This window comes from Ictidomys tridecemlineatus, chromosome 9, assembly GCF_052094955.1.
Source record: "Ictidomys tridecemlineatus isolate mIctTri1 chromosome 9, mIctTri1.hap1, whole genome shotgun sequence".
Lineage (NCBI taxonomy): Eukaryota > Metazoa > Chordata > Mammalia > Rodentia > Sciuridae > Ictidomys > Ictidomys tridecemlineatus.
The window spans coordinates 138,452,979-138,466,086 of record NC_135485.1 but is presented as its reverse complement, the minus strand read 5'-3'; the positions used below and the strand labels follow the sequence as shown (position 1 = coordinate 138,466,086).

The 13,108-nt window shown below is 31.6% G+C and overlaps 1 protein-coding gene across 2 annotated transcripts in view; it reads left to right on the top strand.

The window, feature by feature from the left end:
• Positions 1–13,108, top strand: part of Pcdh10 (protocadherin 10) — a 57,530-nt gene that overhangs the window by 32,994 nt on the left and 11,428 nt on the right. The window contains exon 5 of one of the 2 annotated variants that reach the window (XM_005337447.5): positions 6,069–6,716. The exons of the other annotated variant lie outside the window; for it this stretch is intronic. Coding sequence (XP_005337504.1) covers positions 6,069–6,088 — 20 coding nt within the window. The 3' untranslated portion in view covers positions 6,089–6,716. Of the gene's footprint in view, positions 1–6,068; positions 6,717–13,108 lie in introns of those variants that run through there. 2 annotated transcript variants of the gene reach the window in all.

Below are 13,108 nucleotides of genomic sequence, written 5' to 3'. Positions count from 1 at the left end.
TCAAAATTTTCTGGAACAAATCAGAGTTTCTACATTTTAGTGTAGGAAGAGGTATTCCTGAAAATTTTTCAATATTTTTTTTTTACATGGAGAGAAATGTATGTTACATTTTCGTTTCCTAAAATATTTGTAAATATATGGTCAGGGCATATTTAAAAATTATTCTTTCTTCAACCTTGATGTCAGTATACTAATGAAGCAATAGACTTTTGTTTATCAAAGACAGCCTGGTGCACTAACCCTAGTCCCCTGGGTAGGGACATGTCATGTTATCCTAATACACCTCTTTTTGGAAAATCAAGCTCCCAAGACATAATGTTTGACATTATTAGAAGGATTTGACTAGATCCCTTTCTATAAAATTCTACACACACACACACACACACACACACACACACACACACACACAGACATTTTCGTAGCATTTTTATATATAATTTAACTTAAACTTTTAATATTTAATAAACACATCTTTATATTGCCAATAATTTGTTCTGAGTGGAAAAGCTGCAAATCATTACTGTATGTTTTTTGATATCATGTTCAAATAAGTTTAGAAAATACTGTTCCCAGGAATTTGCTACTTTTTTGTCATAGTTCAACGTACTCTCTGTTAGTATAATTAACTAGATACAAGTGTTCTTAAAACAAACAACATTGAGTTGCTATTAGGGCATCTTCCCTGCTAATAATACTAGAGAGGTCAATACAGTCACAGTATCCCTAAAATAGACACGTTCTGGTGAGCCAGCTGTGTGTGTCCTGTTGCCCTTGTGACACACGCAGTCACACACCCTGTAGAGAGGTTTCTAGGTGCCCACCACCGTCCATCTGGAAGGAATCAGCATAAGTCCTGTGTCTCACTTCCTCCTGGGAAGGCACCTGAGGGCAATGGCACACCTTGGGACTTGTGAAACAGAGGCCCTTATCTTAAAGCTGTTATACTCTTCTTATAGCAGTGAAATTTGGTTTAAAATAAACACTAAAGGATACTAAATTCTGAAGTTTTTATTGGTGGCACATTCAGGGCTTTGTACAGCTTATCAACTCTACTTGATTTGGAGGGTATCTTATAGATTATCAAATAAATTCCTTCCTTGTGCACACCCTGCTAGGTGGGGAAAAAGGATGCCCCGATGGATGGCTTTTAATCCACGTTTCAGTCAGTGATGTCTCCTCCATCTCAGCAGGTCCCTATGACTCTCAGGAGAGATGGCCGTCTCTAGCCAGGGTTGCTAGAGCTAGAGTGTGGAAGGGGACAGCACCGTGCTTTTCTCTTATCTTCAACATGATTCGTTCTACTCATTCAGTGCTGTACATTTCTTTTTAAAAATTTATTTATTTATTCTAATTTGTTACATATGACAGCAGAATGCCATTCAGTTCATATTACACGTTTCTATTAGACTTGCGAATTTTCTTCTGTTTAAAAAAAATCCATGAATTAATTTTTTTAATTTAATAAATATTTTCAAACAATGCTGTAAGCATAGCATACACACCCATTTTAAACTAAACTGAAAATAAACACTTAGCTTTACAACACATTTCTTACATTAATGGTCTGAAGAATTGCATGACTCATTTGTTTCACAGAGTTTCCTTTTGAAAAGATTGAAGGTGACACATTACATAGTACCATCACCTCTAAACCCCTACTTTCCACATATGTTATATAATCACGGAACTCTGTCAAGACAGAATAAAAAGGCATCCTTCTGATAAGAGGGAAAAAGCAAATTTTGCCTGAGGATAGTGAGAACATCACAAATTAAGTCAGAACTCAAGATTATACTGCATTAAACCAGTATTATTGGGCTGGGGATGTGACTCAGTGGTAGAGTGCTTGCCCAGCATGCACGAGGCACGAGGTTTGATCCTCAGCACCGCATACAAAAATAAATAAAATAAAGGTATAAAAAATTATTATTAGACACAAGGACAATACATTATTTTGAGAGAAGGTTTCAGTTTTATAATGGTTCACAAGAATCCAAAACAACATGTAATCAAGTTTTTTTTTCACATACTCATAATTTAAACTCTACGTGTAATTTCCTGAGGCAAAAAAAAAACACATAATTTACAATCTGAATAATATACTATATGTTAAAAAATAAAAGTACTCCCAGTGGGAGGGTAAAAGACCAGTCAAGTAGTTTCGCTCTGAAAAGCTGAACATTGCTATGCTCATTATAGGCTGAAACAGAAAAAAAAAATCTTTAGAAAGATTTTAAAAGGAATCCTCAAAAGTGATTTAAGAATAAGACATAAGAAAGTTGAAAGAACTGATTATTCCACTGGACAAATCTCTAATGCAGACTTACTTTTAAACCACCTTTAAGTTTATGATGTGCTTTACATAGAGAACAGAGGGCAGGTGTTTCTGACTTCCATAGGGGGTAATAAGCTCAAATCCTTGTGGGCCAGATTCACCTTATGTATAAAGAAGTGTCTCACTGTGAGGCTCATTAAACATTTGAATGAGCTCTGGAGTAGGTTACTGATCTCAGCCTCTGGAAATTTTTCACTGTGGTGGAGTCTCAATCATTTGAGATACTTGAAGGCTCTTTTTCAGTTGCAGAAATAGATTATATTACTTCACAAGCATAATTTATTGCTTTAGTTTCTGTGATTTATGCTGTCATAAAGAGTAAAGAGAATTTTGTGTTTATTGCAATGTGAGCATGGGAATGTGAATATTTGGGGAATGTGAATATTTGAATCATACATTGTCGTTTTAAAATGTTGCATAAAATTATTTTTTTCACTAGGCTTTTATGTAGTATAAAGAGCATATCAATATGGATATGTTTATAATTGTTTCATTTATTATTGTGCAATGTACACCTTACAGTCATTCTCTTAAGTCATTCATTAATAAATTTTACACAACTATTTGTATTAAATATTTTAATTTCTTCCCACAGTTTAATACAACACTTTGCAAATTACAAAAGCCAACAGGATTCCATAATATGAAGAAAAATATGCACTATTAAATATTTATTAAAGATTGTGTGTTAAATTATGAGAAATTAGATACTTGAGTATATTTTTCCATTAAGGGTATTTTTCATCTGTACTTCAGACATGAAGTATCTAACACCTAACATTTCTTTAAATTACTGTGAAAAAAAATAACTGGAGTGGATGGATAAAATTAAAAAGGACTGCAAACGGTTTATTTTCTATAACTTTTTGATTACACTGAAGAGAAAACCTTTAAAATTAAGTGATCAGTTCCTTACATAAGTTGATGAATAGCTAGAAACAAATGCATTTATGAAAAAGCAAAAATTCTTTGTGTGTAAGTTGATGATTCTATGTAAAGGTAGAATATATCAGAAAGCTTTGAAATTGGATGTGTTCGCTCCATTCTTCCCAGCCTGAAATGCATCAGCAAATGAATAGCCATATTAATACTGAACACTGTAGAACAATTGTCCTGGGCATCAATTCTAAAATGTAATCACATTTATTTAATATATTTGCTTGTTACTTTACCCAATGTTAACTCATCAGCTCTAAGAGCAAAATGGTAATCAAGTCTTTAAATTGACCTCTTTAAAGCTTTGAAATAAGTGGGTGTGACTATAACTTTAGTCATACTGTAACCAATTTCCGTTCTGCAGAACTTTACAAGTGTGAGATTTGCTTCTGAAATGGAGGGAGTTGTTCCTCCTCAGTCTAATTGCTCCAACCTTCAACTTCAACTTTGTCATATTTCCTATTCAGATGTGCATTTTTGAATTAACAGATAGGTGGGAGGAGGTCAATTCAACAAAAGTTGATTATATTATTTAAGCAACTCCTGAAATGGGGTGGATTTTAAATAAAAATAATGCACACATAACTTTAAGCAGCAATGGAAATATGTCTGTTAAGCTTAGGATTTTATTTAAGATATTTGGCATAATGTGTGCTAAAGCTTCTATGTTCTCATAAATATGAACCAAATTTTAATAATATAGTTTCTTATTGTATCAGTCTAATTCAAATAAATTTTTTTAAAAATCATGCTTATATTTTTCACATGAATAACATTTTAACCTAATAAGAAATGATATTTTAATAAATTAAACATTTTGGTTGGCTAATGTCTGCATTTATAAAGATGTAGTTTTTTGGTATATAATTTTTCACATTATGAATTAGTTTATAGATTCAGAATATGTTATTCCTGTATTTCTTTTGTCCTTGAATTACTAAAGTAAGGTTTTCTATTAATCAGAAAATGCTATAACCTATAAGTGTTATCTGCAACTTATTTTGAAAAATTAATATTATTTGTGGAGTTACCATATTTCCTGGGTTGACCAAGAAATCACAGAATCTTGAGTAACTATTAATAGTGTTCTTTTTCATACAACAAGTATCCAATCGGGGTAATAAGTTATTTTGGTCACTTTAATTGTTTCAATTCATTTTATAAACTAGAGTTTTTGTGGTTGCGATCTAAATTTTCTATATTTCTGTATTCAAAATTACTGAATAATTTTCAATTCAGATTGGTCCAAATAATACATATTTGAATTACTCATCTAAAGTGTACCATGAAACAGGAAAACTGAATTCAAGGACATAAGAAAATAGGATTAGATTCTATTAAAAGAGCAAAGTTTCTGTTTATAGAATCTTCTCTGTAGCATTATGGCTGTATAGTAAGACTACCTTGTAGTCTCCTACTGTGGCTAACTTGTTTTATAATTCATTATATCATCTGATATTACAAAACACAATGTTTTGATTACTTTCAATAATAGTGACTACACAATATATGTAAATAATCATCCTCACTTTGATTTCTGTTAATAGGATGCCTGAATTTTACAGTTTTAGCTGATTTACCTGCTGAATGTTGAACTAGTAAAGGGACATTTTGGAGGTTAGAAACTGGGTTAGAGAAAAAAAAAAAGTAAGAGGATCAGGGAAAATAAACTAGGAAAACCATAAAATTAGGAAACTTACTTGAAGTGAGTGGAAATATGAGAGGAGAGGGATTAAAATTGATCAGCATATTCTTATCTTTGATAAAAGAGACAAATAGTTGTTGTACTACTTAATGTAGTTCTTAATTTCTAATGAGATTCTCATATATGTGATCTTTATTTCAACTGATCTATCATAATTTTCACATTTTTATTATACACCTATTAGGTGCTGGACAGTGATTTAGAGGGGACAATTTCTGTTCTCATTGTGTTTATGGTCAAATAGTATGAAGATTATGTAAAAGTGGTAAAACTGTCCCTTATCATTACAAATTTAAAAAATGCTTACAATTATAGGTCTGGAGAGTTGGATCTGAGCATTCCATTCCATAATCAAAGGTTTTATAAGACTGGACCCAGAAGAAAATATCTTATTCCTCTCTTTGTTTTTACCCTCTTTATGAAAAAACTGATTTCTTTTAGTAGACAAATTTACTTTAAACAATGGTAGACCATAAAACATGGTTTTTATATTCTTTTTAAAAAGTGAGATAAAATAAACCTAGAAAATGTGATTTGCCTTTGAATTTTTGAACTACCTAAATATTCTCTCATATAGTGTTCTTTAACATTTAACTATATGTATATATATATGTATATATATATATATATATATACACACACACACACATACACACATACATGTATATCTGTGTATTTTAAAGTTTACTAAATTAAATATATAATTAATTATAGATTTTTTAAAGACTTGGCCTTTAAATCTAAGAGCCACACTTTTTTTCCCCCTAAACCCTGATAGTGCATAAAGTGTGATGTAGGGATTGCTGTTTAGAATTAGTCTCTACATTATTAATGATTGGTATATAGATTATCTATCTCCCATGCAAAACTTCTTTATTCATATATCAAAATTACAAACTTCAGAAACCCCAACAGAATGACTGACTCCTAGAAACCAAAGCAGGACTGAAAGAGTTGGATGCTAAGAGAAGTGTATGCTCTAGGAGAGGACAGCTGGTTTCCAGTCTCGTTGGTTCTTGTACAGTACTGTGCAGTGCTACACTCTAAAAGTCAACCACTTTTTCTTAGAGTGTTTTTCTTTCTTTTTCACAGCACGGAAAAGGATATGCTAGTCAATTCTACAGAACTTACCTGAAGCAGCATGATTTGCACAAAGTCGACCAACAAAAGCATCAACTTTTCAACTTCATTATCTTGGCCATCCAGTTAGTTGTGTGTGACTGAGTATTAGATTTCCAGCGGAGTCATCGTGGCCAATTATTAGGACCTAATTGCTCTCAGCAGGCCTGAGAAATGAGTTGAAATGTGCAGAACTGTAGAAAACTTCAGAGGCAACTGACTTTGCCTCTCCGATCAGTGTGTGCCTGTTTACAGCACTATATATCTCTCTCTCCAAATGTCACTGAGCCCTTTAGATGTTTATATTCACCACAAGAAGCCAGTCATAAAGATAAAGGAAATTTGTGCATTATAAATGCAATATCACTGTTTTAAACTTGACTGTTTTATATTATTTTTGTGTGATCAAGTGTTCCCCCAACTATTCCAACTTTACAAGAGAGATTGTGATTATGTTCTTTTCACCTGTGGGTTATAAAAAAAAATGTTGTATTCTGAAGACCCACAATATCAAAGACATTCTGTAGTTTATACACCGTGTTGCAAAGTGTTTACTGTACTATTTCAAAGCTTCTAAATAAATATAAAATATATATATTATATTATATAATTTTCCTAAAATGTGGTACAAATCAGTTGGTTTTTAAATGGATTCATACAGTCCACATCATACAATAAAGTGAAAGGTAATTCAGGGTCGACCCAAAGATAAACTTACTAAGAAAAAGATCATTAATAGTTCCTTCCCAGTTTTCATGTCTTATCCAACCCTGTTTTTCCTTGTTTAAAAGAAAACGAAGCTCTAAGCTACAAAATTTTGTCAAGAACTCATACTGAATTTTCAATGCCAAAGATGTAGCTGTGGATGTTACCAGACAGAGCACTGAATATATGCTATCAAAATATCAAACAATCTATATGATTCTGATTCTATTTCTATGGCTTTGAATTTAGAATCACGTAAAGCTTTTATAAAGAATCTTTCACATGTATTTGTTGTTAGAAAAAAAAACTGGGTGTGTGTACATTTTGTGGTGTAAAATATGTAATTGAAGATTACTATTTTAAGAAGTCCTCCATCATATAACTCACACAGAATTTTATTTTACATAGTTTTACGTAGTTTTGTGACTCAGTTGCACAGTAATATAAAATATATTTATAACTCTATATGAACATATAGAGATATATAAGTATTTGAACTGGTAAAGAATAACCATAAATATAAAGGATCTCTAAATTTAAAACATTAAATAAATTTGGGGATATATACATGGTACATTATTGTTTCAGTATTATGTGTGAAAATTTTCTATCTTAACTGTAGTCAGTGTTTATTAATGGCAAAATTCTTCATGAGTCAGCCTTGAAAAATCAAGCTTGCCTTTTACTTTTATGTCAACAAAGTTAATTATTAAATTCAGTAAGATGCAGTTTTCTTCCTTTTACATATTTTTTTTCCTACAGTGGTTTATTGCTTACTGAAACACAATTAGGAGAGCGGGAAAATGAGAGAATGTGAGATGATTTCTAAGCAAAAAGTAAAATTGTCACAGCTTCCCTCTTAAAAAGCATTGAATATGATATCCCCATATGTCCCATCCAAATGACCGACCTTTTTGAATACTACCCTTAATTTTAACTGATCTTACATTCAGTGTTAGTTTGAGCTGCACAATGTTACTGAAGAATAAACTAAAACTTAACAAATAGTCTCTACCTGTTTTTAGGTAATGGAAGTGAATTTTCCTTAGATTTAACATTAAGATGCATACCTGATTCACATGTCCTGGATGTTTACCTTTAGAGTGATGTCTCAATGTCACACATTTGACTGCTATCAAACTAGATAATAAAATGTCATAATCCCAATTAGTTTATAGACCAAAATAATGTACTTTAATATTCCAGTCTTCGGGGACTCTTTAAAGATGAAGCTAATCCCTCATATGTACTATAGAAAGCACATACCTTCATCACGTGCAGCAGTAATATTTTCCCAACTTTTGGCATTTACTACATCAATATTTTGAATGATAGACAATTTTAGAAAGTAAACATTTATATATAATTTAACTGGAAAAAAGTCTATTTGTTCTAATTGCTTCTTAAACAAGAAAATTATTTTCTTGTAGAATCACTCCTTTGATTAAATCCTTTCATGCCTCGTTTTACAATCATGGGGGAAAATCCACATCCATCCTGTTTATTACCTCTACTAAAAATAATGTTATAATCACTTCATATATAATAGATATATTAATTCATTGGATTGAAGGTATTTTCTTTAATCATTTAACCCTTTATTTAACCCATTGTATATATTTTTCTTTAATCGACTTTTATAACATATATTTAAATATTAGCTTTTATGTATATATATATATATATATCTCATAGTAACCTCATATAGTAATTTGCATTTTAGTTCTTAAATTATATCATCATTCCACAAAACAAGTCAAAAAGATTACCTATTTTGATGGACAGCACTATCCCAAAGCAGAATACTAAATGATTAGCTTATTAATCAATCATTGCATCCACAGTAGGTCAGAAATTACAATACAGTAAAGATCTTATTTTTAGTAAATTGTCAAAAATGTTATCCATCCACAAGGGGGACTCAAAAAATGGAAAGTACAACCAACTAATAATAAAGTTTGCTAAATAAGTATTTACTAAGCTAGTATATCAAGGAATTATAGTATAGGCTTTCTATTTAATCTGGTCATTCTAACATTCAATCTTCCATAATTTTTGTACATGTAAATGAAAAACAATATACAGATTCGTAGATGTATTTCATTGATAAATTACTACAGAAATGAATAATCATGCCATTTACTCCTTGTTAACATCATGAGTTTTAGAGCAGTAAAAGTCAGAAAATTTTCCTGTGGAAACAGTGTTTTAATGCTTCAATGGTATGTCAAATGACAATTTTTAGAAAATATTCATCCACATGTAAAATTCTAATTATTAGCTTATCAACATAATTTTGTGAAACCGTTTTAAATCAAATAATTAAATATTTCATCAGAATTGCTTTAAAGATATAATGATGTCAATAACATAAGTGTATCCTCTTTTCTTGGGACATATTAAGGATATATGCATAGTTTTGTTAGGAAGATATCAAACATATCAAATTTAGAACTATAGTAGAAGACTGAAATACTTTAATTACTCATTCTGTTTCATTTCTTAATTGTGCTCTAATTTGATTCGTCAGATGTTTATCATTTGGAAACCCTCCTGCTTTTCAATAAGAGGAATAAAAAATTCTCGAAGTTCTCAACATAAGCTTTCTTAACCATGCATTGATTATACTATCTTACCTTCCCTAAATCACTGACTGCAGCTCAGTTGATCTTGAGTATAATTGCAGAGCTGGAATGTGGCAACTGCTAAGCAGGATAAAGGATGCATTTGTGTTCTTGACTGATGTCAGCATGTTTTTTGTCATTGCATGAGATTTTCTCCGCTCACTTCTCTATGTACTATGAATACCCAAGGAAATCAAAAAACACTGAAAAAATTAGTATACTTGATAATTTTTTCTGAAAATCTTATATTTTTCATATTATGATATCTTGGGTTCTTTATCTTTTTCAAGTCTAATTTTGTAGTGGTAAAGCTTTGCACTTAACATCCTTTTTATGTTCCTTTTTAACAAGGAAAAACAGTAAATAACAAAATTCCATATTTTTTACACCACGGAGTAGTACAATTATTTTCTATATTGTTAGTACTTCAAGGACTATCCCTCTGCTAAGTCAAGCAAAATCCTTCTACAGTAATTTGTGAAACTGTTCAGTAGAGTATTTTTTTCTTCAGAAACTTGGCATAGGCTTTAGACTATAGCATTCTTTAAGAATGCGGTAGGTGGGTGCCGCCAGAGTATTCCAGGCAATAATATGAGTAAAATTCTAATACCTTCAGTGTGCATGCATGTATTTCTAATCACTGTTATTTTTTAAGTATTTGTAAAATTAGAAAAATGACTTTTATTTCTTGACAACTTGTCACATGCTTAGTTTGAAGTTTTACTCTCCAGATATTTTTGAGTTGTGCAAAAATATTGCATCCAGGATGCAAGTGTATTGTGTTTTCACACAAGACTCAAAAATCTCTGAATGACAGAATTTAGACTTTCAAACATCCACACATTCTTGAGCTGAAAGTAAGCAGGGAATTTCAGCTCTAAACACATTTTTTTTTTGAGACAGTTATCTGTGAGTGAAAACAGGGTATTATAACAAAAGATGAGTTTTGATCTTAACTATAGTGTTTGTTACTGTGAATGCTATAATAATACATAAGTAAAATGAGTGTAAATGTAATATATTATTTTATACTGCTGTATACATATGAAATAAATAAAACTAGGATACATATCATGCCATTTTTCCATGCATGGATCTTCCACTGTGGGAGCTTTGAATAAAAATCAATGGCAAAAATGTGGCCCTAAGTTTAAAAACAACTAATGCTGATTTAGTAACTTTAGTCTTAATATAACAGGTCTAAGGGGGACATCTGTTCAAAACTGATTCTCATTTGATGCAACATATGCTAGGTTTGAAAGGATTTCATGTATTTATGGTTTTGAATGTAGGCAATTCCACACGATTCTTATGATACCCAAGATGAATCCTTAACATATATATATTTTTCCACCTGGTACTGTTCTTCTTTAACTTTTTTGATCTGTAGTAATATCAAGGGTCCACAAAGATTAATGGAGAGGTTGTACATATGATATGGGTGCCTTCAAGCAATAAAGAAAGGTTTTTGGTTTTTTTTGTAAAATTTAGAAACATTTCATATTTAAGGTTCATAGAAACAAAATGAAAAATAAAGTTCTTATGGGTATCATTGTCAAAGAAGAACATATGAATTAAAGTTTAGATATTTTTTATAATGTTAACATAATCTGAATGAACCCTATAGAAATTTCAATTCTGAAATATCTAAGTGGTGATATAGAAGAAACGCCATGCTTCTTAATCTTGTGTGTGGTTTGTGTGACTCAAGTTCAAATTACACAAAGTGCACACACAAGGTTCATTTAGAAGGCAGTAAGCGGGAGGATTAGGTACTTTTCTTGCTTTAAACGTCTAGTATTTTCAACCCTGTGGGGAAAAAGAACTGAATAAGATACATAGGAGTGATAACTCTCCATGAAGTGTTATCAGCTCTAACCACAGGGTGCCTGAGTCTCCCTGTAGCTCTTCTGCCTGCCCCTTACTTTCACCCTTTCTGAATACCATATCATGGACTCTTTCATTAAAACAAGGTTGTGAATTTTTAGAAGTAAAATTAAACTTTATTAATTACAGATTGAAGTTCGATAGTGAGGGGATGGGATATAAGAACATATGGTAATATATGTCTCTTAAGAAAATTCTAGTTTGTTTTAGGAGCCAAAGAAATTGCAGGAAAATATCACATAATTAAATAACCAAATAATTGAATAATCAGACATAGTGGTCAAAATCTATCGGTGGCGTCATGAAATCAACTTAATGTACAAAGATAATGACATGAAAAGAAAAAGAAGTAAGTAGAATAGAGAAAAAAAGTAGATGATAGAAAAACATTAAAACATACCACTTATGTAAAAGTAAATAGTTCTTGGAGAAGCTTTTTTTTCGGATCTGTGTGTGAAATAGGTCACAATCTGAAATGTATTTCTGACTGTGCATCATTTCCCCAAATGTTTGAAATGTACTGTACCATAGGATCTCTGTTTCAAATTTCAACTTATTTAATGGTGTAGGGAGTCAGGGAAGATATTTTTTGAAAATGTACTTCTCAGATGAATCTTAGACTTTACGTTTTTGAAAATGTGGATAGGTATATTAGCTGTAGCTTTTTTTCTGAGAATTATGTGAACTGATGTCTGTGAAATGCACAACATGACAGTCACATGCAAGGGGTGTATGTCAGTATTAATACCATTTCCCATCGCTTTGCCAAATATTCTTGGCTACCAAAAGTAGAGAACACACTCTCCAAATGGAAAGAATTCCTTTCTCACCATTCCAGACTGCTGTAGACTTGTATCTGAGCCGCACTTAACTTCAAAACCTCAAGATGAAAGTGGGTTTCCTTTGGTATTCCCTCCTGGGATTTGCTCACCTCTTCCTCCCCATTTACCAGTGCTGTGGAGCCCAAGAAATAAAACTCATGTCTGGCTTTTGCAACTCCTGTGCAACCTTCATCCCAACTTTTGAAAAAAAAAAAAAAAAACACCCTGATTGCACTAGAATATTTACCCTACTTTTCTCCTTTGATGCCAATGTCCTTTCTAAATATCTATTTCCATACAAATCAATGTGTTGGAAACACTGCAGATTTGATAGATCATATGTTTTTGCATATGTTTTTTGCATATGACTACTATTCATTTCAAAAATAATTGCACAGTATTCAGCATCTGCTCAATAGTATTGGATTATTTTAATTGTTCTGATTGTAGATTGCGTGGTGTTGGCAATCCCTAGCTTAGCAGTCTGCTCCCTAGAGCGATCCTTTGGCTGTTAAAAATATTTCTAAAACCCCCCTTTTATTTGAACAATCTGTTAAAAGTTCTCTTCCTTATCATGGAAACTAGATTTTTAAATTTTCAGGTAAAATAAGGTAGTTCATATTAATCTGTAACTAAATCAATGTTTCTAAGGGAGCATTCTTCTTTTACAAAGAATGTATTAATTCATGTAAACTTCTAAAGAGAATATTGCATGGATGAAGATACTTTTTGTTTTGTTTGCTTATTTGTTTTCCTTTGAGAGCAGTTGATAATCATGGGGTAATTCTTTAACCAATCTCTCTGGGAACAAGAAACATCTGAATTAAGATTATAATCACCAAATCAAGAACACAACAGTAGTCTCTCTCCCCTCCCTTTCCTCATCATTGTGAATAACTCTTAATAATGAAAAAAGGAACACAAGTGTTGGTATGGTGGAGTATTTGAGTCTGAAACACAAAGTGTGAGCATTCTC